The sequence below is a fragment of the Schistocerca nitens genome, chromosome 9, assembly GCF_023898315.1.
Source record: "Schistocerca nitens isolate TAMUIC-IGC-003100 chromosome 9, iqSchNite1.1, whole genome shotgun sequence".
Lineage (NCBI taxonomy): Eukaryota > Metazoa > Arthropoda > Insecta > Orthoptera > Acrididae > Schistocerca > Schistocerca nitens.
Genome location: NC_064622.1, coordinates 447,803,030 through 447,828,511, shown reverse-complemented (window position 1 = coordinate 447,828,511; position 25,482 = coordinate 447,803,030). Strand labels below are relative to the sequence as shown.

Sequence of the window (25,482 nt, the reverse complement as noted above, 5' to 3'; positions counted from 1 at the left end):
CAAGTAAAATCATAACATAAAATTGACTCTGACTCTCCTGAATCACTTCCCAGGAGTAGAACATTCAAAGGTGCTCAAAGTGGTGACCCTGGGCACCGATACGTGGTGCACTTATTGAATGAAAGAATTATTAACTGCTTCCAGTGTTTCCTGCTGAAGATAATTACAAGCAAGAACGATATGTTCCTGCATGTCCTCTGGAGTTGTTGGAATATCGCGATAGACAACTTCTTTAATGCATCCCCAAAGAAAAAAGTCCAGATGATCTAAATCAGGACACCTAGCAGCAGGCCAAGTAACTGTTTCTCCTCAACCAATCCATCTGGCAGAATACCTTTGGTTCAGAACATGACGTGCACGCAAGGCATTACGTGCTGGACATCCATCGTGTTGATACCACATAAGCATTCTGGTTCTTAGTGGCACTTCATACAGAAGAGGAGGAAGAATTCATCTGAGGAAGTTGGCATAAACTGTGCTGTTTAGACTACCATTGATGAAATAGGGGCCAATAATTGTAGTACCAAACATCCCACACCAGACGTTATAACTCTCCACTGATGCTGATGTTCCACCTGTCTAAGCCATCGTGGGTTGTCGCTGGACCAATAATGCATTTTCCTTATATTTACATTCATCGGTAAATAGAATATTAGAGAAGAAGTTCGGATTGGCAAGGATTTGCTGTTGTGCTCCTGACAGAACTGTTCACGATTCTGGAAATCATTCCCATGCAAGTCTTGATGTATGTGTACATGGTAAGGATGGAACTGGTCATGTGTAAGAACACGATGTACACTGGTTTTAGAAATGCCAATCTTGTGTTCAAGCTGTCATGTGCTCACATGTGGATTCATAGCAACGGAAGCGAGAACAGTTAGTTTGGCAGCTTCGTCTGTGGGAGTGTTACGACAATTGCGTTGCCTTGGGTTACTTCCCATTTCCTGAAGCATTGCAACAAGATGAGGAAACATCTGTCAGGAAGGTGGGTTGTTGTCAGGATATTGCTCACTGTACAGTTCCGCTGCCTGCGTAGCATTTCACCTACCTTCAACAATAACAATAAAAGAAACATTATGTCGATGTAGTTTGTAAGAAGGACAGCCTTTACTGTATGCCTGCTCTACACAACAGTATTTAAAAGAACTAAACTACTGTACTAAGTGTGCCTGAACATAAGAAAACAGTATTGCAACTACTGTTCTGCTAACTTACATTCCCCATAGAGGAGTAGCATTTCTACTTTCTCTTCGTTGGTGTACATTCTACTCACACAACTCTTCAACTGACGATGGTTGATGGAATGACGGGTGTGCATTCTGCCTCTATTTACATTTGTCCTCTATCGACATCAGAATGTGGCTGTGTTCCATTACCCTGAATACCTGCACTAAGCGCTGGGAGCGTCAACATCAATGTTGTGTTACGTAATTAATAACATTTTGTTTCAGTGAATGGTACACTGTGATACATTTTTGAATAGGTCTTTAGGAGAGGAAATGAATTACCAAATAAAAAATATAGGGTGCCATTAAAAAAAAGTCATACCACCTTTCATATCTTTGTAAAAAATGATGCTACAACAAAGGCAATCATGCTGATTGATGTCCCCCTGATGGCTAAAGATCATTTGCTTGAAACATTTTGTAATTTGCATCTGGACAAACAGTTATTTAGGGTGTTCAAGAAAAGTGGGACACCCTGTATACCTGCACCCCAGCAACCACTATGTAAGACACTTGTACGTGTGTGTATTTGTGTGTGTGTGTGTGTGTGTGTGTGTGTGTGTGATTCAGTACTGTAGATAAACCACTGTATGTAATGACAACTTACCTTCTACATTAAACGTAACAGAATATCTCACACTTCTGACTACATCTCACCCTGTAATATTATTTCTGTTATAATTAGTACTTCAGCTTGAATGCCCACACTTGTGTGAGTTTAAGTATGCTAGTTGCACATTTACCTTAAGTGTAATGTGAGAAGATTGAAAGGGCGATAATTTGCACCATTCCTTGCCACTTCTTGCAGATATTTGCTGCAGGAAACATTATTATGCACAAAATTGGCAACAAGACTACCTCTTCCTAATAGATGTGGAGGATGCTCGCCGCCTGGCATCATGATATTGAGTAACGCACCAAGTTTTCCATTCTTTGCTGAAAGAGCAAGCCATGTGCCTCCTTCTTTACCAGGTTCCAAGTCACGACCTATTGGACAAAAGAAGCAATCACCAAATTAATACAACTCATCTGCACTTATGTTGGCATTAACTGTCACATATAGGAAACATACTCTTTAAGGAAACAATGTTATGAGAAGGAAATATACTACTCACTGTATAATGAAGATGCTGAGTCGCAGATAGGCACAACAAAAAGACTCTCACAATTATAGCTTTCGGCCATTAAGGCCTTCATCAACAATAGACATACACGCACACTCTCACGCACAAACACACACACACACACACACACACACACACACACACACACACAAACACAAACACACACACACACTCTCTGTGTTATTTCAGGTACCTGAGACTGCAGGTGTGTGTGTGTGTGTGTGTGTGTGTGTGTGTGTGTGTGTGTCTTATTGTTGATGAAGGCTTTAACAGCTGAGAGCTATAATTCTGAGAGTCTTTTTGTTGTGCCTATCTGCGACTCGGCACCTCCACTATATAGTGAGTAGCAACTTTCCTTCTCATAATATTGCTACATTCCATCCTGGATTTTCCATTGTTTAATCTTGAAGGAAAGGCACTTTGGCTGGATTCATTCTTCTAAAATTGATAACCCTAGATGAGATCCTATGGGTAAAACATCAATGTTTTAGTCTGGGTCATATGACTGTGAGATGGATTTAACAAAGACACATAAAACAAATTTGTTCTATCAGCTATACTTGATTATTGAAGAAAAATTCTACGTTTCTGAAGCTTTGATACTCATCTTAAGTTGAAAATGATACATAGCATCTGTGTAGTATCCTACATGAAACTTCAATTACAAACTTGTATGAAGCTCACTCAGTGACAAGAACATAAGATCATAGGGAGATTAACACCAGGTAAAGTAAATCAACTAGGAGAAAGCTGACCAGCTGACATGTGATAAAGTGATGAGGTCAGTACACACTAAAATAGTTACAAGTAAGGATGTAAAATATTTAGATTTACACAGATATCTAAAAGCCTGTCTAATAGAACATTGTCTAGTTGTTTTTTATCTGCATCGTTATCTGTTGGTGAACAGCTGAAATCACTGTATAAATGAATGAGAGTTACTACATGTCTTTTGAGAATTGCGAGTCACCCTGTCTGTAACTACCTAGTCATTGAGAGGATATTAAATGCTGGTCTTTTCATTTGTGAATCACCATTCACTTTAAAATCTGTTCAGAAAGGTAAGATAATTTATTGGAATGATAAGCACATTGTTCCCTCCCAAGGGACACTGCCTGATCGAAGGACCTTCAGTACTGGGTGGGAGGGTTTGTGTGCTCCAGGGAAGTTGACAGCTATGCTGGCAGTAGCGTAGCTACTGGCAGGGTCATCCAGGCTGGACAGGCCTCAACGGAGGAGCCAGAAAAAATGTGTCCCATCTAAGGAACAGGGGTCTCTATAGGCATAGTGAAGCCAACCCTCCTAGGGGAGTAAACCCTGATATCAGATCCTGGTCCTCCAAGTTGGTCAACAGGCCAGCACCCCATTATCCACAAAAACTTCTACAAGCTTGAGAGTCTAAAGCGGAGCCTCAAAAATCAGATAGAAACTCTTTACGACAATTATTGGCAAGGGGAAGGACATTGAGAGTTGGTACATGGAATGTTCAAAGCCTGACAAATAAACACACTGAAATAGAGAATGAAATTAAGTCTACTGAAGTTGGGACATAATTATTCTCTCAGAAACAAAAAAGAAGCGACAAGGGAATGAGAAATTTGGAAATTTCATCCATTATTGGTCTGGAGTTGATAAACATAAAGGAGCAAAAGCAGGCGTTTCCATTCTATTTAACAAAGCTCTGAGCACGTACATAAAGGACTATGCATTTATATGCAAAAGAACTGTCACTATTAACATCAAGTTATATGGTATTGAAACAGTTATAATAGGGGTGTATGCACCAAATGATGATGTGGCACAGCAAACCAAAGGCCATTTCTACCAGAAATTAGACCATGTACTCAACCAAGTTAAAAAGCACAGACCATGGTGGGTAGCCACGTGGTCTGAGGCATCTTTTCACAGTCTGCGCAGCTCCCCTGTCATAGGTTTTAGTCCTCTCTCGGGCATGGGTGTTTGTGTCGTCCTTAGCATAAGTTAGTTTAAGTTAGATAAATTAGTGTGTAAGCTTAGGGCCAATGATCTCAGCAATTTGGTCCCATAAGACCTCACCACAAATTTCCAAAAATTTTCAAAAAGCACCAAGAAGTAATAATAGCAGGAGATTTTAATGTGAGGATTGGCTCACAACTAAATGATGCAGTAGTAGAAAGATATGGAGAAAATCTCATTAATAATTCTGGAGAAAATCTTGTAAAACTCTGTAACCAATATCACTTGAAAATTCCGAACAGCAGAAATCAATAACTGATTACATCATTACCAAGCAATGGCCAGAAATGGTAGTTCAAGACTGTAGAGTCATGCGGGGAGCCAAATGTGGGTCTGATCACTACTTAGTTTTAGCAAAGTTAGGAGAAAAACATCAACAACTGGAAAAGTGGCTGACCACAGCCATCATGAGGAATTAGAGCAGGCAAGGTATAAGCTCTTTCTCTTGAAGCAGTTCAGCATCAAAAATTCCAGAAGATGACAATGTTGAAGTAGAAAATGAAAATATTAAAAATGCACTTGCAAAAATTTCTCTAGAGGTACTAGGGATTGAGAGTAAAAGACTAGGTAAATGGGATCCTCCATGGATGTCTGATGACCTGAAGATGCTGATTAGGGAAAAGAAAAATCTCTACAAAAAATGGTTATCAACTCAATCACTACAGGACAGGAAAAACTAACAGACAACAAATTACAAATTAAGAAACAGATTTAAATTAGAAAAGAACAAGATGTGGGAACAGAAATGTTTTGAAATTGAGAGTCTAATAGGTGGATCAGAAACAACAGAAGTGTGGAAGACAATTACCAGTATGAAGAAAACACAAGTAAACAAAGCAGTAAACAACCTAATTCCCTTAAAGGAATGGAAAAACACTATGCAGACCTTTTAACTGAAGATAGGCCATATTACACGCAAGGGAATGAAGAGAAGATGGAAGTAACTGAATGAAATACAAACATTACAATAGAGGAAGTGAATTATGCATTAATTAAAATAAAGAATGGTCAATCACCTGGTCCAGGAAACATTACTGTTGAATTATTGAAGGCTGGAGGAAGATATCTGAAGAAACAAATAACCTGCCTGATGAACAACTGTTGTAAAAGGATTGAAATTCCCTCAGAATGGAAAAAGTCATATATTGTTTCTATTTTCAAGAAAGGGAATAGAAAAGATACAAACTGCTATAGGGGCATTAGCATCAACTGTACAATGAGCCGCTTATTTGGCAAGATAATGTTTGAAAAAATTAGACAAAATGTTGGCCACCATAATGGGGACGACCAGAGTGGGTTTAGGCAGAACAGATAATGTACAGTTAACCTATTTATCTTACAACAACTAATGGAGAAATTTATAGCAGTAGATTTAGAAAAAGCTTATAAGACAGTCCCTAGATCTGAGCTATGAAAGATATAGGCATAGATGATCACCTTTTACAAATTATTATTGAAATGTACAGAGATAATGTAGTACAAATTAAACGAGGTTCAAAGTTATCAGAACCTATTAATGTTACTAAAGGTTTACGACAAGGTTGCAGTATGTCACCCATCTTGTTCAATTTCTATGCAGAAGTGGCTCTCCGAAATTGGAAGAACAGCTGCAGAGGAATGGGAATCACTGGCAACTATGTACAGATATTTTCATTAAGTTTTGCTGATGATCAGGCTATTATAGCACAAGATGATTATGGCATTGAGTTCATGATATGATGTTTATATCAGGAATATAACAGGTGGGGACTACAAATGAGTCTAACAAAAACAGAGTATCTGGTGGTGAATAGTGATGCTAAATCTGAAGTACACATCAATGACAAAGCAGTTATGAGACAGGTAGAGAAATATAAATATCTCGCGGCATATATTGATAAAAATGGATTGGGCAATACTGAAGTAAAGTATAGAATACAGCAAAGCAGAAAAGTGTTAGGGTGTATGAATTCTTTTTGGTGGGATAAGAATATTTCCAACAGCATTAAGAAAAGAGCAGGTAAGATAATGGTTGAATCAGTGCCATCAATCAGAACTATGGATCTTAAATGCAGATCTCAAAAGAAGACTAATGGCTGTGGAAATAGATTATTCGCATAGGAGTGCCAGAATATCAAGAACTGAAAGAAAAACTAAGGAGGAAGTAAGAGATAGAATGAAGGCAAATGATACAGTGATAGATAGAATTGAAAGAAAATCATTAAAACAGTATGGACATATGATGAGAATGCCAGATCATCGGTGGCCAAAGAAGGTTTAGGAATGGAAAACACCCGGCAGACGTAAGTGCAGAAGACCACGATGTTCTTGGACAGACACATAACTGGAGTAATGGAACATTGCAGCATCAACAAGGAAGATACACTAGATAAAGAGGCTTGGCGGAGGATACCAGGAATACAACAAGACATTGTTATCAATTAATCTTTGTGTTGATTAATCCTGTAATAATAATAATAATAATAATAATATGATTATAATAGAGGGAAACATTCCATGTAGGAAAAATATATCTAAAAACAAAGATGATGTGACTTACCAAATGAAAGTGCTGGCAGGTCGACAGACACACAAACAAACACAAACATACACAAAAAATTCTAGCTTTTGCAACCAACGGTTGCTTCGTCAGGAAAGAGGGAGGGAGAGGGAAAGATGAAAGGATGTGGGTTTTAAGGGAGAGGGTAAGGAGTAATTCCAATCCTGGGAGCGGAAAGACTTACCTTGGGGGAAAAAAGGACAGGTATACACTCGCACACACACACACACATCCATCCGCACATACACAGACACGATATTAAGAAATATTGTGTGGAACAACAATCTGAGGCATGTGCCACAGAAATAACAACTAAATTCTTCCCAATAATAGTGTTGGCTGTCTACAGGACTCCTTCAGGTTACATAAAAACTTTTCTGCATTCAATGGAACTCCTTCTGTCATGGTTACTTTCAAAAGCGAAGGATATTGTAGTATTAGGTGATTTCAATATAAACTTTTTGACAGAAAATAAGAATAAAATAGACTTTGAGATTGTGATGACCTTACACAATCTGACATCAGTAATAAACTTCCCAACAAGAATTAACATCTGAGTGCCAAACTATGATAGACAACATTTTTTTAGATGTAAATAGACATCAGAATTATATTGTCAGGCAGGTTATAAGTGGGCTTTCAGATCATGATGGACAAATTCTCACTATTTATGACGTTAATCTGTTCAAAAAAGGATTTCACCGATGGAAATTCATTAGAGTAATTAATGAAGAGGCGAAAGGAACTTTCAACCACTGGTTGCAGCAAATGAATTGGTCTTTAGTATATAGCCATGATGATGTTGATACTAAATTTAACTGTTTTATAAATGAATTCTGTGCTCTTTTTGAAGAAATATTTCCCAAGAAATGGGTCAGAAACAGTGCTTCCAATTCTGTAAGCAAGCCTTGGATTATAAAAGGTATAAAACAGTCATGTAAAACCAAAAGGGAAACTTATGCTGCCATAAGATTCTGTAAAGATGTAGAAAAATGGGAACACAATAGAATATACTGTAAAATTTTGAAGAAACTAATACAGAAATCAAAAGCCCTTTATTATGAGAAAATAATAGATAATTCTAATAATAAAATAAAAGCAATTTGGAGCATTGTAAAAAAAGAAACAGGAAGAGATACAACAAGTAAAGAAGATATAAATAATATCAGATATGAAGGTATCCTAGTAGATAACCCCAAAACGGTGGCTGAGATTTTTAATAAACACTTCCTATCAGTAACTCAACAGATTGGTTGCAAGCCCGATGTTGATGAAGCTGTAGCTCTTTGTCAAGCTGTATATTCAAACACAATTTCAGAAATGCACTTTAATCCTGTCACTGTAGAAGAAATTCAAAAAATCATCATGTCTCTAAAAAGTACGAATTCTGCAGGGGTTGATAATTTATCTAGTAATTTATTGAAATATTCTTGTGTGTGGATAAGTGACATTCTCTGTCATATTTTCAATGCTTCCCTTCAGAAAGGTGTTCCCAGTAGACTTAAGTGTGCCATTGTGAAGCCCCTGTACAAAAAGGGCGATAAAGCTGAACTATCTAATTATCGACCTATCTCTTAGCTGACAGCTTTCTCCAAAATTCTAGAAAAGCTAATACATGTAAGAATTACTGATCATCTCATGAAGCATGGAGTTCTCAGCAAGAGCCAATTTGGCTTTCAAAAGGGCCGTTCAACAGAAGACGCAGTCTACGCACTTGCAAATGAAGTCCTAGAAACCCTTAATGAAAAAATGCTAGCACTTGGTGTCTTCTGTGATTTATCCAAAGCGTTTGACTGTGTTCATCACCAGATTCTCTTGCAAAAAGCAAAATTAGTAGGAATAAGTGGTGTTGCAGGCAATTGGTTACAGTCGTACCTCCAAGACAGAAAACAAAAAGTTGTGTTGAATAGCTCGGGTGGATTATGTGACACTTCCTCAGATTCTGAATGGAGTTCCATTACATGTGGAGTGCCCCAGGGCTCAATTCTTGGGCCACTATTATTCCTGATTTTTATAAATGATCTACCATCATGTACAAGCCTGCCGTGTAAATTTACATTATTTGCTGATGATACCACAATTTTTATGAGCAGTAGAACAGACAACAATCTTGAGGAACTCATTAATCACATACTCTCAGATATGGTTAATTGGTTCAAGGTGAATGGTCTCTCATTAAATTCCAGTAAGACCAGCTTTATTCAATTCTGTAAAAAAAACAGAAAAAGAGAGAGAGATAAGTGTGACATGTGGTAATCAACCAATAGTTAGAATGGAAACAACAAAATTTCTTGGAGTGCACATTGACAAGAAAATGAACTGGTCTTCACATATTATTGATCTCTGTAAGAGGCTTAGCTCTGCTACCTATGCTTTACGGGTTGTCACTACATGTGTTGAACCTAACACTGCAAAAGTGGCATATTATGGTTATTTTCATTCTCTCATTGAGTACGGAATTATTTTTTGGGGCAACCAGCCATTAGCAAGGAAAGTGTTCACTGCACAGAAGCGAGCTTTAATAATTATATGTGGATTGCGCCCAAGAGACTCTTGTAGAAATAGTTTTCGTAATCTTAAAATATACACAACTACATGCCAATATATTTTTTCTCTCATGTGTTTTGTTTGTAAAAATATAGATATATTTCAACCAAACAGTAATTATCATGAGCATAACACACGGAGGAAGAATGACATACACAGTGAACTCAGAAATTTGAGCTTGGCACAAAAGGGTGTCCACTACACTGGAGCAAAACTCTTCAATGCTCTTCCTCCCAAAATAAAGACAAAGATTCATAACAAGAGTGAGTTTAAGAAAGCACTAAAAATATTTCTGCTAGAAAAAGCTTTTTACAGTCTAGATGAATTTTTAATTAAATAAATTGTAATATTTTAATATTATATAATACAAGTTGACATAATGCCACTAAGAATTTTATTTAACCTGAGCTCTGTATCTGTGTGTGCTCCATATGTTTTCTGTAGTGTTTTAATGATTCTAAGAAAATATGTATTTTCTTTTTCTGTATTGCTGCCCAAAGAATTTACTGTATACATTTTTATTTAATTATGTACTCAAATTTCTGTATATGCTATAAGATTATCAGATTGTATTTGTAAAAAACTGACTCGTTCCACGTCCTTGTGTATCCAACACAGTTGGACCTATGGAACATGAAATAAGTCAAATCAAATCAAATCAAATCAAATATCAGTAGATTTGATAGCCCAGTTAGATATGGTGCTGTTACAGTTTCTGATTTAATCAGCCTCATCGCTATTTCTCTTTGATTAATGATGTATAAACAGCTTCTGTCCAATATTTCAACTTATTCTTTGCTATATAAAAGAACAACTATGTCCATATTAGTCAAAAATTTAGAAAAAAAGATGAAACCTGACGGCTGAAGCATTTTTCAAAACCAATTGCATTTACATGAGAACAAAAATTGACTTTTGAAGTGGAAAACCGGAAAATAGAAGCAGATTTGCAGAATCAATTTTGAAGTGTTTTCATGACCACCCAGAAGCAGTGCTGGGAAATTGGTTTATGAAATCCGGTTTTGGGACCCCAATGTAAATGGGGTGATTCTCAGTAGAGAAACCCTTCTGAAAACCAAACTGTGATTTGCTAAGGCTACTATTGTTGCTAATAAGAGATACTATTCTAGAATACCATAAAATGGGGTTACTTTGAACAACAGTGAAACTTTGAACAATTTCCAGAAAGTCATATTTATTATCATAAACAGTATTAAAACAAAACTGGAAGGTAAATTTCTGTTTGGGATATTTAGGATATTTATGTTGAACATGTTGGTACCAATGTCTTCTTCTGTTAGCATTTGTATATTCTTTGGTTAAAATTTGAAAGGGCACAAATATTGGCCTAATTTTTTTACATGTGATCAATTTTATATGCTTACAGGCTAATATTGACCTTAACCTTCCAATAATATTTGTATAATAGTCTTTAATAAGTTCTTTAAATGTAGCATGTATGAGGTTTGTATTGAATTTATGTATCTTAAGGTTATGTCAGAAAAGATTTAATGGTGAGATTTCTAAGCAAAATGGGCATAATGAAACATCGTATTCATGATCTATGGAACAAATATTAATGATATATAATGTAATGTTACAGTATATGACAGGATTTCCATTTGACCTGCTAGGCTTACTAATGATGGCAAACATCTTTTTGACAGCACAGGGACATAAGTTACCTGCATTTAAAAATATTATGCTAGGTATAGATTGGGCCACTGGATTTCTGAAAAGACATAGGGGCAGAATTTCATGGTGCATGGGTTGTAACATTACAATAAACAGAGCTTCATTATCAGCAGGAACTGTCAAAGGTTACTTTAACAACTTCAGTTTCACTCTGAAAATGGTGATGGCTCTGATGTCCCACCTGATAATATAAAATTGCATTACATTACATTGAGACCAATTTGTTGGATGATCCAGGCCAGAGACATTGCATATTTAAGAGAGGAATGAAATACTCAGATAGAATCCGGAGCACTACCAAAAGCTCAATTTCAATCATGTTCTGTGGTCCAGCCTCTGGTGTTATGTTACCAGCTTACATCATATATAAGGCAGAGCATATCTGATCTACACAGACAGAAGGTATTCCTCCATATACGTGATATAATTAGAGTAAGAGTGGCTGGTTCGACATAGTTACATCCAGTGACTGGTTTGAAACAGTTTTTATTCCTCATTTCAAAAATATTCCAGGAAGGAAAGTACTAATAGGTGAGAATCTCAGCAGTCATTTTAATAAAGATATTCTGAAACAGGCACAAGACTATAATATTACATTCACATGTCTACCAGCAAACAGAATTCACTTGCTGCAACCAATGGACGGTGCATTTATGGACCATTAAAACATCACTGCTGAAATGTACTAGACATTTGGAAATCTTCTGGACAAAAGAAATCTCAAACACTCAGCAAGGATCAGTTTCGACAACTGCTCTATCAAATTTACAATAAGTTATATCCAACACAACACAAAATAAGTGAAAATCTAGTGTCTGGTTTTGACAACTGCTGAATACATTCTGTCAGTGCCAACAAGATGCTGACATGCCTACCAGATGGAATTCACAACAAGTCCTCCAGCAATTCTGGAACTGGTGACATAAATTCACCATCGCATACTGTGTCGCAAATAGTACTTGACATGCTGAAGAAATTGAGAGGTATTAATGTACCAGTGAAGATGCAGAGAAAGAGAAGAATTAATGTTACTGCTGAGAGAAGCACCAGTGCTGAAGATGTCTTACCTAGGAAAACTACCCAAGAAAAACACAACTCTATGCAAGGAGATGACTCTACTAGTACAAGTGCTGATGAACACAAGAGAGAACTCCTGGAACTCAGTAACATATGAGCATGGACTGTCAGACAGCAATGATTCCAACACAAATTCTGGAAAAGACTCTTTGGGTACTAGCAACATTCCAGAAACAGGAGACTTTCGTTTGGTTCATTTCAATGCAAAAAAAAAAGCACTATGTTGGTAAAATTATAAAGATCAGTCAAGAGAGTGGTTGAGTAACTTATGATTTAGCTTTTCTTCATCATGGTCATAAAATTCAATTTAAATTTTACTGACCTAATTTACCTTACGAAGGAATTGCCAGTGAGGAGGATGTTGTAAAGTTCATTAGTGCTCCAGATGTCGATAGGAGGGATTTTTACTTTTCAGCAAGAAAGAACTTTAATCTTAATAAAGTATTATTAAACCACTACTTTCATTGAAAAGCAATATTGTTCTACAGAATTGCTCTCACAGACTTTAACTTTGAACAGCAAAATAAAAATACTATATCTTCAATGTCACTGCCCTCTCAGGGTAACTTTCAACACTGGCTTTTATTTTTATTACATATAATAAACTTGCATATGATCATTTTTGACATGAACAATCATTTGAGACCCCAGTTTCCCTGCATAGCTGCACTCGTTACTTTAAAATAATTAAAACTATTTTTGTGGTAATGTAATAAAGTTTGAAAGTGTTTAAAGTAACCCCATTTTATGGTACATCATCTTTTCAAAAAATTTGGGGAATGATGTCAGCAGTGAAACAGGTTGGCTATTATTGACATCTCTCTTATCACCTTTCTGAAAGAAGTCTCTCTGGAAAAATGACTTGAGTTAGTGATGCATTACATATTTCAGATAAGACTGGGCTTATTACATGGGAACAAGTTTTTAGCACTCGATTGGAAAACCGGATAAGCTTTTATTTTTGAGAGAACATCCAATTTTCGTAATTTCAGAAGAAGTTGGTGATCCATTCGTGTGACTGAACTTTGTTAAAGTTACATTTTCAAGATACTGATTTTGTTCTTGAGCATTTTGTCTCAATGCTTTCCCCTATATTTAAGAAGTGATTATTAAATGTATTTGCTATGTGTCATTCATCATTTATAGCCCTTCCATTCAGTTCAGTAGTGATTTTGTCTTGTTTTGTGGCTGATTGTCCTGTCTCATTTCACTGCATTCCATATACCCTTAAGTCTCTTGTTGAAAGTACTGACTTCTGGCATTAGGTGCATATTCTTTGCATTTTTAATGAACATTCTTGGTGATCTTGAGTGCACAGCTCTTGTTGGATCCCTATTTGTTGTTGCCAAAACATACATTTCCTTTTCCCTTTCACAAGATACTTTAATTCCTCTAGAGATCCATGGTTTTTTACATGGCTGTTTAGTGTCCTTTCTGATCAGCCTATGTGGAAAGCTATTTGCAAATAATGATCTAATTTTATCATGGAATAGATTAAATTTTATGTTAGCATTTGGTTCATTATAAATTACATCCCATGTCATGTCCTGTAAACTATCCTTAAAAACTATTCTAATTTCCAATGAGGAGTATCCATACTGTGAGGCGCTATGTTATTTATCCTAACTAACTGTGTATCATGATCGGATACAGTATATATTACTGGATAAACAATTAAGTAGGTGAACAAAATGTGTGCAAGGTGTACCAGTGGCTGCTTGACCATGGAATAGTCAGGCGCTTTCTTTATATGATAAATTTCTGCCACTATCACCTCCCTGAAACTGCAGTTGAACAGACCCCTCTCACCAATGCAACTGCCGGGCTGCAACACCAGAGGTCCGTGAGTTATGAAATGGACACCCAAGGTAGAACAGAGAGTCTGTAACCTCCACGTGAGCTTAAGTTAGGCAGTGCTCCTCACTCATCCTGTGCCTCAGTGCTCACCTGGTTATAATTGTTTATGTGAGTCAGTTAACAATCAGTGCAGCACTCCACCAGCAGGTAGACCAACACTGACAAACACTCAAATTTTTCCCTAAATAGTTGCAAACCGCCCATTGGAGTGCACACAATAGAGAGCTGTTTCAATTTATGAGGCAGTCAGGTACTTCTGACTGCAAATTGAAGCTCAACCAATGTCTACATTTGCAGACAAGAAGCCAATTACTTCCACATTCAAAAACATTAGTGATAACTATTCACCTTGATAGTTCCAGCAACTTAGTTCATAAGCCAGTTCACAACAGACATTCACCATGTAAAAGGTGCTGAAACTTCAGTGGCTGCTTACTTCTCTCATATCTGTGGTATGATGCAGACTATAGACTACAGAGGGCTGGCTATAAAGCAGGTCTTGGATCCACAGTTATGACAGCTGTTGAATGACCCATCTACAGGACTACACCTCGATTCCCGTACCAGACTCAAAGTTAAAGCTGTGGTTTGGCATCTCTTGGAACAAACCAGCCCATACATTTTGCAGGAATTCCACAACCTACAACAACATCCACAACTTATCTTATGCAGGGACCAGCACTGTGTTTGTTGTAATGGTGACCAGAGCGGTCACAGGGTTGAAGCGACGGAAAGCGTGGTGGGACCCGCTGAACTACCCGCGAACAACAACACAACAGGAGAGGACGGACACGACCGACAAAGGCCAGAACAAACAACAACAAGATTGAAACAATGGAGTCACAAGAAAACCTAACAACCATGTCCACTCATACACAGAACAAGAAAGTAAATAAGCTGTCTAAGACGAGGCGATGTGTCCAGAGATGTACGCAACGTTAGACTGGCTGGCTGAGCGAGAGGCAGGCGCTTAAGTACTCTATCGGCGGTGCTGCTATTGGCCACTGGAACCACGTGTTCCACTGTGGCGTCCTCACACTAAATGCGGGCCGACACAGCTTACGGCGCGATGGTGAAGCAGAGACCTCTAGGGGTCTTTTACATCCATGACGTCTGGCGGAGATTCAAATTCCGCGGCGCGTGCTACCAGAGTGTTCAGATTGCTTATGCATCATTGGTGTGGTCTGCCATGAAGAAGTATGTGCATGTGAGAGCACATTTCTGCATTCCATGCCAACACAGCAAAGTGGGTTGTCATGTAGATGCTAATATAAGCAAATTTGAGGGAGTACAACTAGATTAGGCTATTTCGCGTCCATCTCTACCCTCCACCTTTGGATGACTACAGGTGTTTGTTCACAGCCATGGACAGATGTACATAGCAGACAGAGGCAACCCCTATTGCTGATATATTGGCTGAAATTAATGCAAAAATGTGTATTTGTAAATGGATTGTGCATTTCAGGTGCCCTCTCCACATTACAACCGATAGTGGTTGCTAGTGCGAATTCAACCTGCTCCAAGAACCAACCAAACTGTGCAGCTTTCAACAACACCACACAAATAGCTAGTACCCCACTAGTAACGGTATGGTAGAGCAGTTGCACAGAACTTCAAAGCATTGCTAATGTCTCACCAAGAAAAGTGGAGAGAGGCAGGAGTTCTCTTAGGCCTCCAAACGGTGTTCAAACCTGACATTGGTGCACCCAAGCCAAAATGGTTTATGGTGAGCCTCTATACATTCTGGTGGACTACTTAGTGCCAGGACCACTACCTGCCACATCAAAGTTCCCTCAGTTAGTGCAGCAGTTAAATTACCACTGCACTAGTATCTGCTGCCTGCCCACTTCTCGCCATAGCTACCATCAGGTGTTTGTACACAAAGATTTGCAAAGTTGTTCACACATAATGCTGTGTACAAATGCAGTCAGTTCACCCCTACAGAAACTGTACATTAGTCCTTTCCCAGTGCTAAATAGAAGGATCACATGTCAAACATTTGATACAATGGAATGTCCTTGAAAGTCTCCAGTGAATAAACCAAACTGGTGTGGATTTTATCCTCACTTAAACTAGAAGCCTTGCTGACACTACACACCATGAACAGTCCAGAGTCACTGGACTACGCTTCCTGGCCACTGACCTAACCCCCCCCCCCCCCCCCAACACACACACACACACACACACACACACACACACACACACACACACACACACACACACACACACACACACACACACACACCTCCCTCCCCACAGTCTGTGTATACCATACAAGAGGTGGTCGGCAGATCAAGTTTAAATATCAAGACATTCTGGGTGCTCTGCACTATAGGTAGATCTGATTTTGGGTGGGTGGAGGTGAGTGGGAGCCTGAAACTTATTTTTTTTATCTTTGCCATAACCTCTAATTTCAGTTCTTTTCATTACCTTCTTCACTGCCTTCTTGACTACACTTTTTTGTATGTTTTCATTGTTGAATAAAAAGTTGATTCTGTAGTTTAAAAGATATACACTATTATTTATGTGCAGTGCCTATCTAGTCACAATACAAATGGTTAACATATATATAGAAATAATCACATAGATTTTGCTTACCATGTACACATCACATAATTTGTTTTGTTATACAGATTACCTAGGCTACAAATTAGATTCTATGTCCTAAGTCATAATTTGGTTTGTCCACAGCCACATTTATAATGAAAGATCATAGTGAGTTTTTGAAGGCAGCCACAAATCACACTATTTTTTATTGACCAGTTTCGCTCTTCAAATGAACAAGAGCATCATTAGAATATACAGTTTAAAGTTGGCCGACAGCATTAAAGATTGTGTTTAAAGTTTGCTGACAGTTCTAAGGATTAAACTGGCTGTACTGTAGTACTTAAAATTACATTTAAATTATATTTAAAGTACAGTAATAAATGATGACACTGACAGCGCTGCATACATAAGTAATCTAAATGCAAATATTTTATGCATTACAAAGTACTGTCCGCAAGAAGTTAAGTCAGATGGCTCTGAGCACTATGCGACTTAACATCTGAGGTCATCAGTCGCCTAGAACTTAGAACTAATTAAACCTAACTAACCTAAGGACATCACACACATCCAAGCCCGAGGCAGGATTTGAACCTGCGACCGTAGTGGTCGCTCGGTTCCAGACTGTAGTGCCTAGAACCGCACGGCCACTCCGGCAGGCAGTTTTTTTTTTGGTCATCAGTCTACTGACTGGTTTGATGCAGCCCGCCACAAATTCCTTTCCTGTTCCAACCTCTTCATCTCAGAGTAGCACTTGCAACCTACATCCTCAATTATTTGCTTGACGTATTCCAATCTCTGTCTTCCTCTACAGTTTTTGCCCTCTACAACTCCCTCTAGTATCATGGAAGTCATTCCCTCATGTCTTAGCAGATGTCCTATCATCCTGTCCCTTCTCCTTATCAGTGTTTTCCACATATTCCTTTCCTCTCCGATTCTGCGTAGAACCTCCTCATTCCTTACCTTATCAGTCCACTAATTTTCAACATTCGTCTATAGCACCACATCTCAAATGCTTCGATTCTCTTCTGTTCCGGTTTTCCCACAGTCCATGTTTCACTACCATACAATGCTGCACTCCAGACGTACATCCTCAGAAATTTCTTCCTCAAATTAAGGCCTGTATTTGATATTAGTAGACTTCTCTTGGCCAGAAATGCCTTTTTTGCCATAGCGAGTCTGCTTTTGATGTCCTCCTTGCTCCGTCCATCATTGGTTAACTTACTGCCTAGGTAGCAGAATTCCTTAACTTCATTGACTTCGTGACCATCAATCCTGATGTTAAGTTTCTCGCTGTTCTCATTTCTACTACTTCTCATTACCTTCGTCTTTCTCCGATTTACTCTCAAACCATACTGTGTACTCATTAGACTGTTCATTCCATTCAGCAGATCATTTAATTCTTCTTCACTTTCACTCAGGATAGCAATGTCATCAGCGAATCGTATCATTGATATCCTTTCACCTTGTATTTTAATTCCACTCCTGAACCTTTCTTTTATTTCCATCATTGCTTCCTCGATGTACAGATTGAAGAGTAGGGGCGAAAGGCTACAGCCTTGTCTTATACCCTTCTTAATACGAGCATTTCGTTCTTGATCGTCCACTCTTATTATTCCCTCTTGGTTGTTGTACATATTGTATATGACCCGTCTCTCCCTATAGCTTACCCCTACTTTTTTCAGAATCTCGAACAGCTTGCACCATTTTATATTGTCGAACGCTTTTTCCAGGTCGACAAATCCTGTGAAAGTATCTTGATTTTTCTTTACCCTTGCTTCCATTATTAGCCGTAACATCAGAATTGCCTCTCTCGTCCCTTTACTTTTGCTAAAGCCAAACTGCTCGTCACCTAGCGCATTCTCAATTTTCTTTTCCATTCTTCTGTATATTATTCTTGTAAGCAGCTTCGATGCATGACCTGTTAAGCTGATTGTGCGATAATTCTCGCACTTGTCAGCTCTTGCCGTCTTCGGAATTGTACGGATGATGGTTTTCCGAAAGTCAGATGGTATGTCGCCAGACTCGTATATTCTACACACCAACGTGAATAGTCGTTTTGTTGCCACTTCCCCCAATGATTTTAGAAATTCTGATGGCATGTCATCTATCCCTTCTGCCTTATTTGACCGTAAGTCCTCCAAAGCTCTTTTAAATTCTGATTCTAATACTGGATCCCCTATCTCTTCTATCACATCAGACAAATCTTCACCCTCATAGAGGCTTTCAGTGTATTCTTTCCACCTATCTGCTCTCTCCTCTGCATTTAACAGTGGAATTCCCGTTTCACTCTTAATGTTACCATCGTTGCTTTTAATGTCACCAAAGGTTGTTTTGACTTTCCTGTATGCTGAGTCTGTCCTTCCGACAATCATATCTTTTTCGATGTCTTCACATTTTTCCTGCAGCCATTTCGTCTTAGCTTCCCTGCACTTCCTATTTATTTCATTCCTCAGCAACTTGTATTTCTGTATTCCTGATTTTCCCCGAACATGTTTGTACTTCCTCCTTTCATCAATCAACTGAAGTATTTATTCTGTTACCCATGGTTTCTTCGCAGCTACCTTCTTTGTACCTATGTTTTCCTTCCCAACTTCTGTGATGGCCCTTTTTAGAGATGCCCATTCCTCTTCAACTGTACTGCCTACTGCGCTATTCCTTATTGCTGTATCTATAGCGTTAGAGAACTTCAAACGTATCTCGTCGTTCCTTAGTACTTCCGTATCCCACTTCTTTGCGTATTGATTCTTCCTGACTAATGTCTTGAACTTCAGCCTACTCTTCATCACTACTATATTGTGATCTGAGTCTATATATGCTCCTGGGTACGCCTTACAATCCAGCATCTGATTTCGGAATCTCTGTCTGACCATGATGTAATCTAATTGAAATCTTCCCGGCCTTTTCCAAGTATACCTCCTACTCTTGTGATTCTTGAACATGGTATTCACTGTTACTAGCTGAAACTTGTTACAGAACTCAATTAGTCTTTCTCCTCTTTCATTCCTTGTCCCAAGCCCATATTCTCCTGTAACCTTTTCTTCTACTCCTTCCCCTACAACTGCATTCCAGTCGCCCATGACTATTAGATTTTCGTCTCCCTTTACATACTGCACTACCCTTTCAATATCCTCATACACTTTCTCTATCTGTTCATCTTCAGCTTGCGATGTCGGCATGTATACCTGAACTATCGTTGTCGGTGTTGGTCCGCTGTCGATTCTGATTAGAACAACCCGGTCACTGAACTGTTCACAGTAACACACCCTCTGCCCTACCTTCCTATTCATAACGAATCCTACACCTGTTATACCATTTTCTGCTGCTGTTGATATTACCCGATACTCATCTGACCAGAAATCCTTGTCTTCTTTCCACTTCACTTCACTGACCCCTACTATATCTAGATTGAGCCTTTGCATTTCCCTTTTCAGATTTTCTAGTTTCCCTACCACGTTCAAACTTCTGACATTCCACACCCCAACTCGTAGAACGTTATCCTTTCGTTGATTATTCAATCTTTTTCTCATGGTAACCTCCCCCTTGGCAGTCCCCTCCCGGAGATCCGAATGGGGGACTATTCCGGAATCTTTTGCCAATGGAGAGATCATCATGATACTTCTTCAATTACAGGCCACATGTCCTGTTGATACACATAATGTGTCTTTAATGCAGTGGTTTCCATTGCCTTCTGCATCCTCATGTCATTGATCATTGCTGATTCCTCTGCCTTTAGGGGCAATTTCCCACCCCTAGGACTAGAGAGTGCCCTGAACCTCTATCCGCTCCTCTGCCCTCTCTGACAAGGCCGTTGGCAGAATGAGGCTGACTTCTTATGCCGGAAGTCTTCGGCCGCCAAATGCTGATTACGTCACTTAAATCAAATATACCTCTAATAACTTTCTTCCGCCAAAGGAAAACTTCTTTTACCCCAGCAGTCATGCAGTTTTGTTTGTTTAAGTCAACTAAATTGCAAATATTTAAGGATTAGTACAATCAAGCTAAAAAAACAATTTCAGAAACAGTTCTCAAATTTAAGAAAACAGATCCTAGATAAGGAAATAACTCAGTCATCAAATATAGGGAAGACTTCATAATAAATAGATATCGCAAAAAAAAAAGTTCAAATGTGTGTGAAATCTTATGGGACTTAACTGCTAAGGTCGTCATTCCCTACGCTTACACACTACTTAACCTAAATTATCCTAATGACAAACACACACACCCATGCCCGAGGGAGGACTCGAACCTCCGCCGGGACCAGCCGCACAGTCCATGACTGCAGCGCCCTAGACCGCTCGGCTAATCCCGCACAGCTAGATATCGCAAAGCCACCCCTAAGTTAGATGCTCAAATTGACAGAATCCAACATGAAGGAAACCATATTAAAGATCCAGATAAAATCTGCCATATATTTAATGAATATTTTATATCTTCAGCTATGAATCCAGTTAATAACACAGGTCTGACTCAGATGGTAAAGCCTTACCCTAGGCTGGAAACTGCTTTTGAATTTAAGGAAGTGAATGTGGAGGAAATAGAAAAATAATAAATAACTTAAAGAATAAGACCTCATCTGGCTGGGATGGACTGAATAGTATTATAATTAAAAATACAATAAGGAATTAGTTGGGATAATTACTCATATGATCAACAGTGGTATCAGGGAGCACACATTTCCAAATATATTGAAGAAAAGTACAGTTAAACCTGTGCATAAAAAAGGATCGAAAGAAGAGCTATCAAACTTCAGGCCCATATCACTAATACCAGTTTTCAGTAAAATATCTGAAATTGTTTTGTTGACACAACTTATTGATTATTTCACAAAGAATAATTTACTAGCAGAAACACAGCATGGCTTCAGAAAGCATCACAGTACCATTAAGGCAATTACCGAATTTCTCCACAAGGTGTATGATGCCCTGGATGAGGGAATGCAGACAGCAGGGATATTTCTAGACCTTACTAAAGCATTTGACTCAGTAAACCATGAGCTACTACTAAGCAAACTGGAAACTTACAATATAAATGCTACATCCATACAACTACTGATCACTTTTCTAACCAATCGTAAGCAGTGTACAAAGCTGAGTTATGAAATAAATGGTCAGATCAAACATTTCCAATCCAGCTATGAAACAGTAAAACAAGGTGTACCTCAGGGCTCCATATTGGGCCCTTTCCTTTTCCTGTTCTACATTAATGATTTAGAGGCACCTCTGTACTCCCAACTAGTAGGTTATGCAGATGATACTGCACTTTTACTCTTTTTCAAACAAACTAATGACTTGACATTGGCTGCAACTGATGGCTTAAGTCAAATAACTACTTACTTCCATGATCAAGGTCTAAAAGTCAATATTAGCAAATCCCAGCTATTACCATTTAAACTTGGTAATTCATACCAAACCTGTATTGATCATATAAGTAGCATCAAAAAAGTAGACATTGACAAATGTAAATTTTTGGGGATATACCTAGACGAAAATCTAAGATGGGTAGAACATATCAATGTTGTATGCAGTAAAATCAGCAGTTCACTGCACTTAATTAGCAAACTATCAAAATTAGTCTCTGAACAAACATTAAAAACTGCCTATTATGGGACAATATTTGCATATATTAATTATGGAATAGAGGTATGGGGATGTGCTGCTGATAGCCACATGAACAGAATCCTAACACTGCAGAAAAGAGCAATCAGGATCATGCATCGACTAGGATACAGAGATTCATGTAGGGAAAACTTTGCACAACATAAATATCTAACAGTATACTCCTTGTATCTGTACAGATTAATAACATTCTTTGTGGACCATAAAAATAATGAAGCTAAGTGCTCTGATGTGCATACCCATAACACAAGACAAAAAGATTGCTTCTTCAGAAACAGAACTAAACTAAAGACAACAGATCATAGTCCTTGGATGAATGGCCAGATATGGTTTAACAAACTGCCAAGTGCTATAAGGTGCCACAGAGGTAAAGTATTCAAAAGGGAATTAAAATCATTCTTAACTTTCAAATGTTTGTACTCACTGGTAAGAGGTAAAGTATTCAAAAGGGAATTAAAATCATTCTTAACTGTCAAATGTCTGTACTCACTGAATGAATACTGATATTAAAATGTATCTATTCTTAAATGTAGGCCTAACTCTTCTATCTGTACAATGTACTATTCTGAGGTGATTGTAATATATATTAATTTTGTAACAACATGCTGTAAATTCAGAAAAAAATGGTTCAAATGGCTCTGAGCACTATGGGACTCAACTGCTGTGGTTATCAGTCACTTAGAACTACTTAAACCTAACTAACCTAAGGACATCACACACATCCATGCCCGAGGCAGGATTCGAACCTGCGACCGTAGCAGTCGCACGGTTCCGGACTGCGTGCCTAGAACCGCAAGACCACCGCGGCCGGCTGTAAATTCAGATACCTATACTATGTAACAACTGTATGTTGCATTAGAAAGTACTGTACCATATACTGCCAAGTGTGTCACCCTTAAGTGGCTTCTTGTAAATGTGAATTGCAAATTCCTACTGTTTGTACAAAAATTGTATAAAAATGCTATGACATTGCAAAATTTGTCAGTTGGTAACTATATGCAAAAAAAGACAATAAAAAAATAAAATAAATACTCCAGATTCTTAATTCATTATTTCTTCTTGTATGTCAAATTGTGGATAGTAACTAAATGACTCTCAGTATTTTCTGATCAGATATTTCCTCTGGTGCCACGTATATCATAGCTTCCTGTGGCTTAGTAACAATGAATTATTTTTCTTTTTACATTTTTGTTAATGTTGAGAGACATCTGCCTTTACATATATGTCCTCTGAGAACATTGTAATAAAAGACAGAAAATATTTGTTTCAGTAAACATAGGTCAAGGAGCGCACATGAGGCTTTTTTAGGCTAAACAGTAGTTCGATGTACTCTGATGAACACTCACCATTCGAAACACAGCAAGGGAGGTCAGACCATGTTCAGAGTACGGGCACTTTACTGTCAAAATTTTATCAGTAAATTGACAAAGTATTCATAACAAAGTTCCTGAATTTAGTACCCTCCAGGAAAGTTGTAGTGCGCAAATTATTTTTGGGACTGAGAGATAACTGAAATCTAAAGTGGAAAACTCTGAGATATTTAGTGAGCCATGGAACATATATCAGAGAGACAGATTAGAAGCCATAGGAGAGAGACTGTTTGTTCATTGCTACTGACAAAAGTATTTTCTCCACTGAGGTCAAAGTTGAGCGTGGCAGTGAAGTTATCTAGATCATATATAACAGACCTAGGTGAAACCAAGTTATTTGTTGGATGTTTTTACCAGCCATCTGATTCTGCTGTGACAGTTCTAGAGTCATTCAAAGAAAGTCTATGGTCAGTAGCATGTAAACAACCACATCATACAATACAGTTGGAGATGATTTTAACCTACTGAGTATAAACTATAGATTCATTGCTGGGGCTACAGAAAGATTGTTGTTCAAAATACTTTTGAAAACATTTTCTGAAAACTGTCTCGAGTAGTTAATTTGGCAGCCCATATGCAATGGAAATCTCTCATACTTTGTAGCTACAAATAGTTCAGACCTTATCAATACCATCAGTATAGAAACTGGTATTAACAATCATGATGTCATTATGGTAACTATGGTTACAAAAGTTAATAAATCAGTTAAGCAGTCTAGGAGAGTGTTTCTGCTAGAAAGAGCAGATAATCAGTTGTTAGCATCTCACTTAGACAGTGACCTGACATCACTTACTTCCAGTAGGATGTAGAGGAATTATGGGCAAAGCTTAGAAGATTGTAAATCATGGTGTTGTGACTCACCAATCTTTCAAAGTGCCACTGTGCAGTTATGCACGTCCTCTACATGTGGCACTGTCTGCCAGCCATGCAGCAACAGCACCACCTAAGCGGCCAGCCAGCCAGCGGCCGCCAGACTCAGACTCAGTTATGATTTGACTGTTGAAGTGTACACACGTCTTACTCTGTTTATTTGATCTGTGACTTTCATGTATTGCGTCTTCCTTGAAATATATTTGTTCAACTTGAAGTTATAACAATTGGCGACGAGGTAGTCATTTTTCTTTTCCATCGTTGACCCACATATTTCTACTTTAGAGCAACTACTGCAAGGTCTCATAGAACAGCAAACGCTTCTCACAAATGTTATTCATGATTTCATCACGGCATCAAATGGGAGGCATCTCTCGTCATTGTCTCTACCTCCTTTTCCTGCTTACTACGAGACAGCAAAAGACTGGTCTGATTACAAAAAACGTCTTCGACAGCACTTCTTCGCATTTCATGTCGTGGACAAACAAACATGTAAGTCTCTGTTCCTTTCAGGGATTTCACCTCAAATGTATCGGTTGTTGTCGCAATTGGCTCCTTTGAAAGATCCTGCGTCTTTGTCCTTTGCTGAAATGTGCTCACTTCTGTCCATCTATTTTCAAAAGCAAACACATGTGGTAGCCTCTCGTGTTGCCTTTTATCGTTGTCAAAAACAACCGAATCAATCCTATCGTGCTTGGGCTCCTGAACTTCATGGCCTCAGTAGAAAGTGTCAATTTATTACTGAAGTTCACAAAGAATCCTACGCCGATTCCACGGTACAGGATGCTATTATCCGACTGGCGTCCGACAAAGAAGTTAGGCAACGTGCCCTTCAGTTGGCAAATCCGACTCTAGATGAAGTCCTATCCATCACTAAGTCTTTTGAAATTTCTCGCACTGCTGGAGCGCAAACAGAGGCAAGGGGCGACATCGGGGAAATACAACCTCTGTGCGATGTTGACGAAGCGTGTGGCGTGTCCCCGCTGGCCGACGTGGCCGCAGTACGCTCCCAAGCGCAGC

General features: G+C 38.4%; 1 protein-coding gene across 5 annotated transcripts in view; it reads right to left on the bottom strand.

Annotated features, from left to right (window-relative positions):
- The window catches only part of LOC126203599 (transport and Golgi organization 2 homolog), a 92,489-nt gene that overhangs the window by 7,491 nt on the left and 59,516 nt on the right, over positions 1-25,482 (bottom strand). For all 5 annotated transcript variants that reach the window (XM_049937963.1, XM_049937964.1, XM_049937962.1 and 2 more), the window contains exon 3: positions 1,970-2,213. In XM_049937963.1, the coding sequence (XP_049793920.1) occupies positions 1,970-2,213 (244 nt within the window). The remainder of the gene's footprint in view (positions 1-1,969; positions 2,214-25,482) is intronic.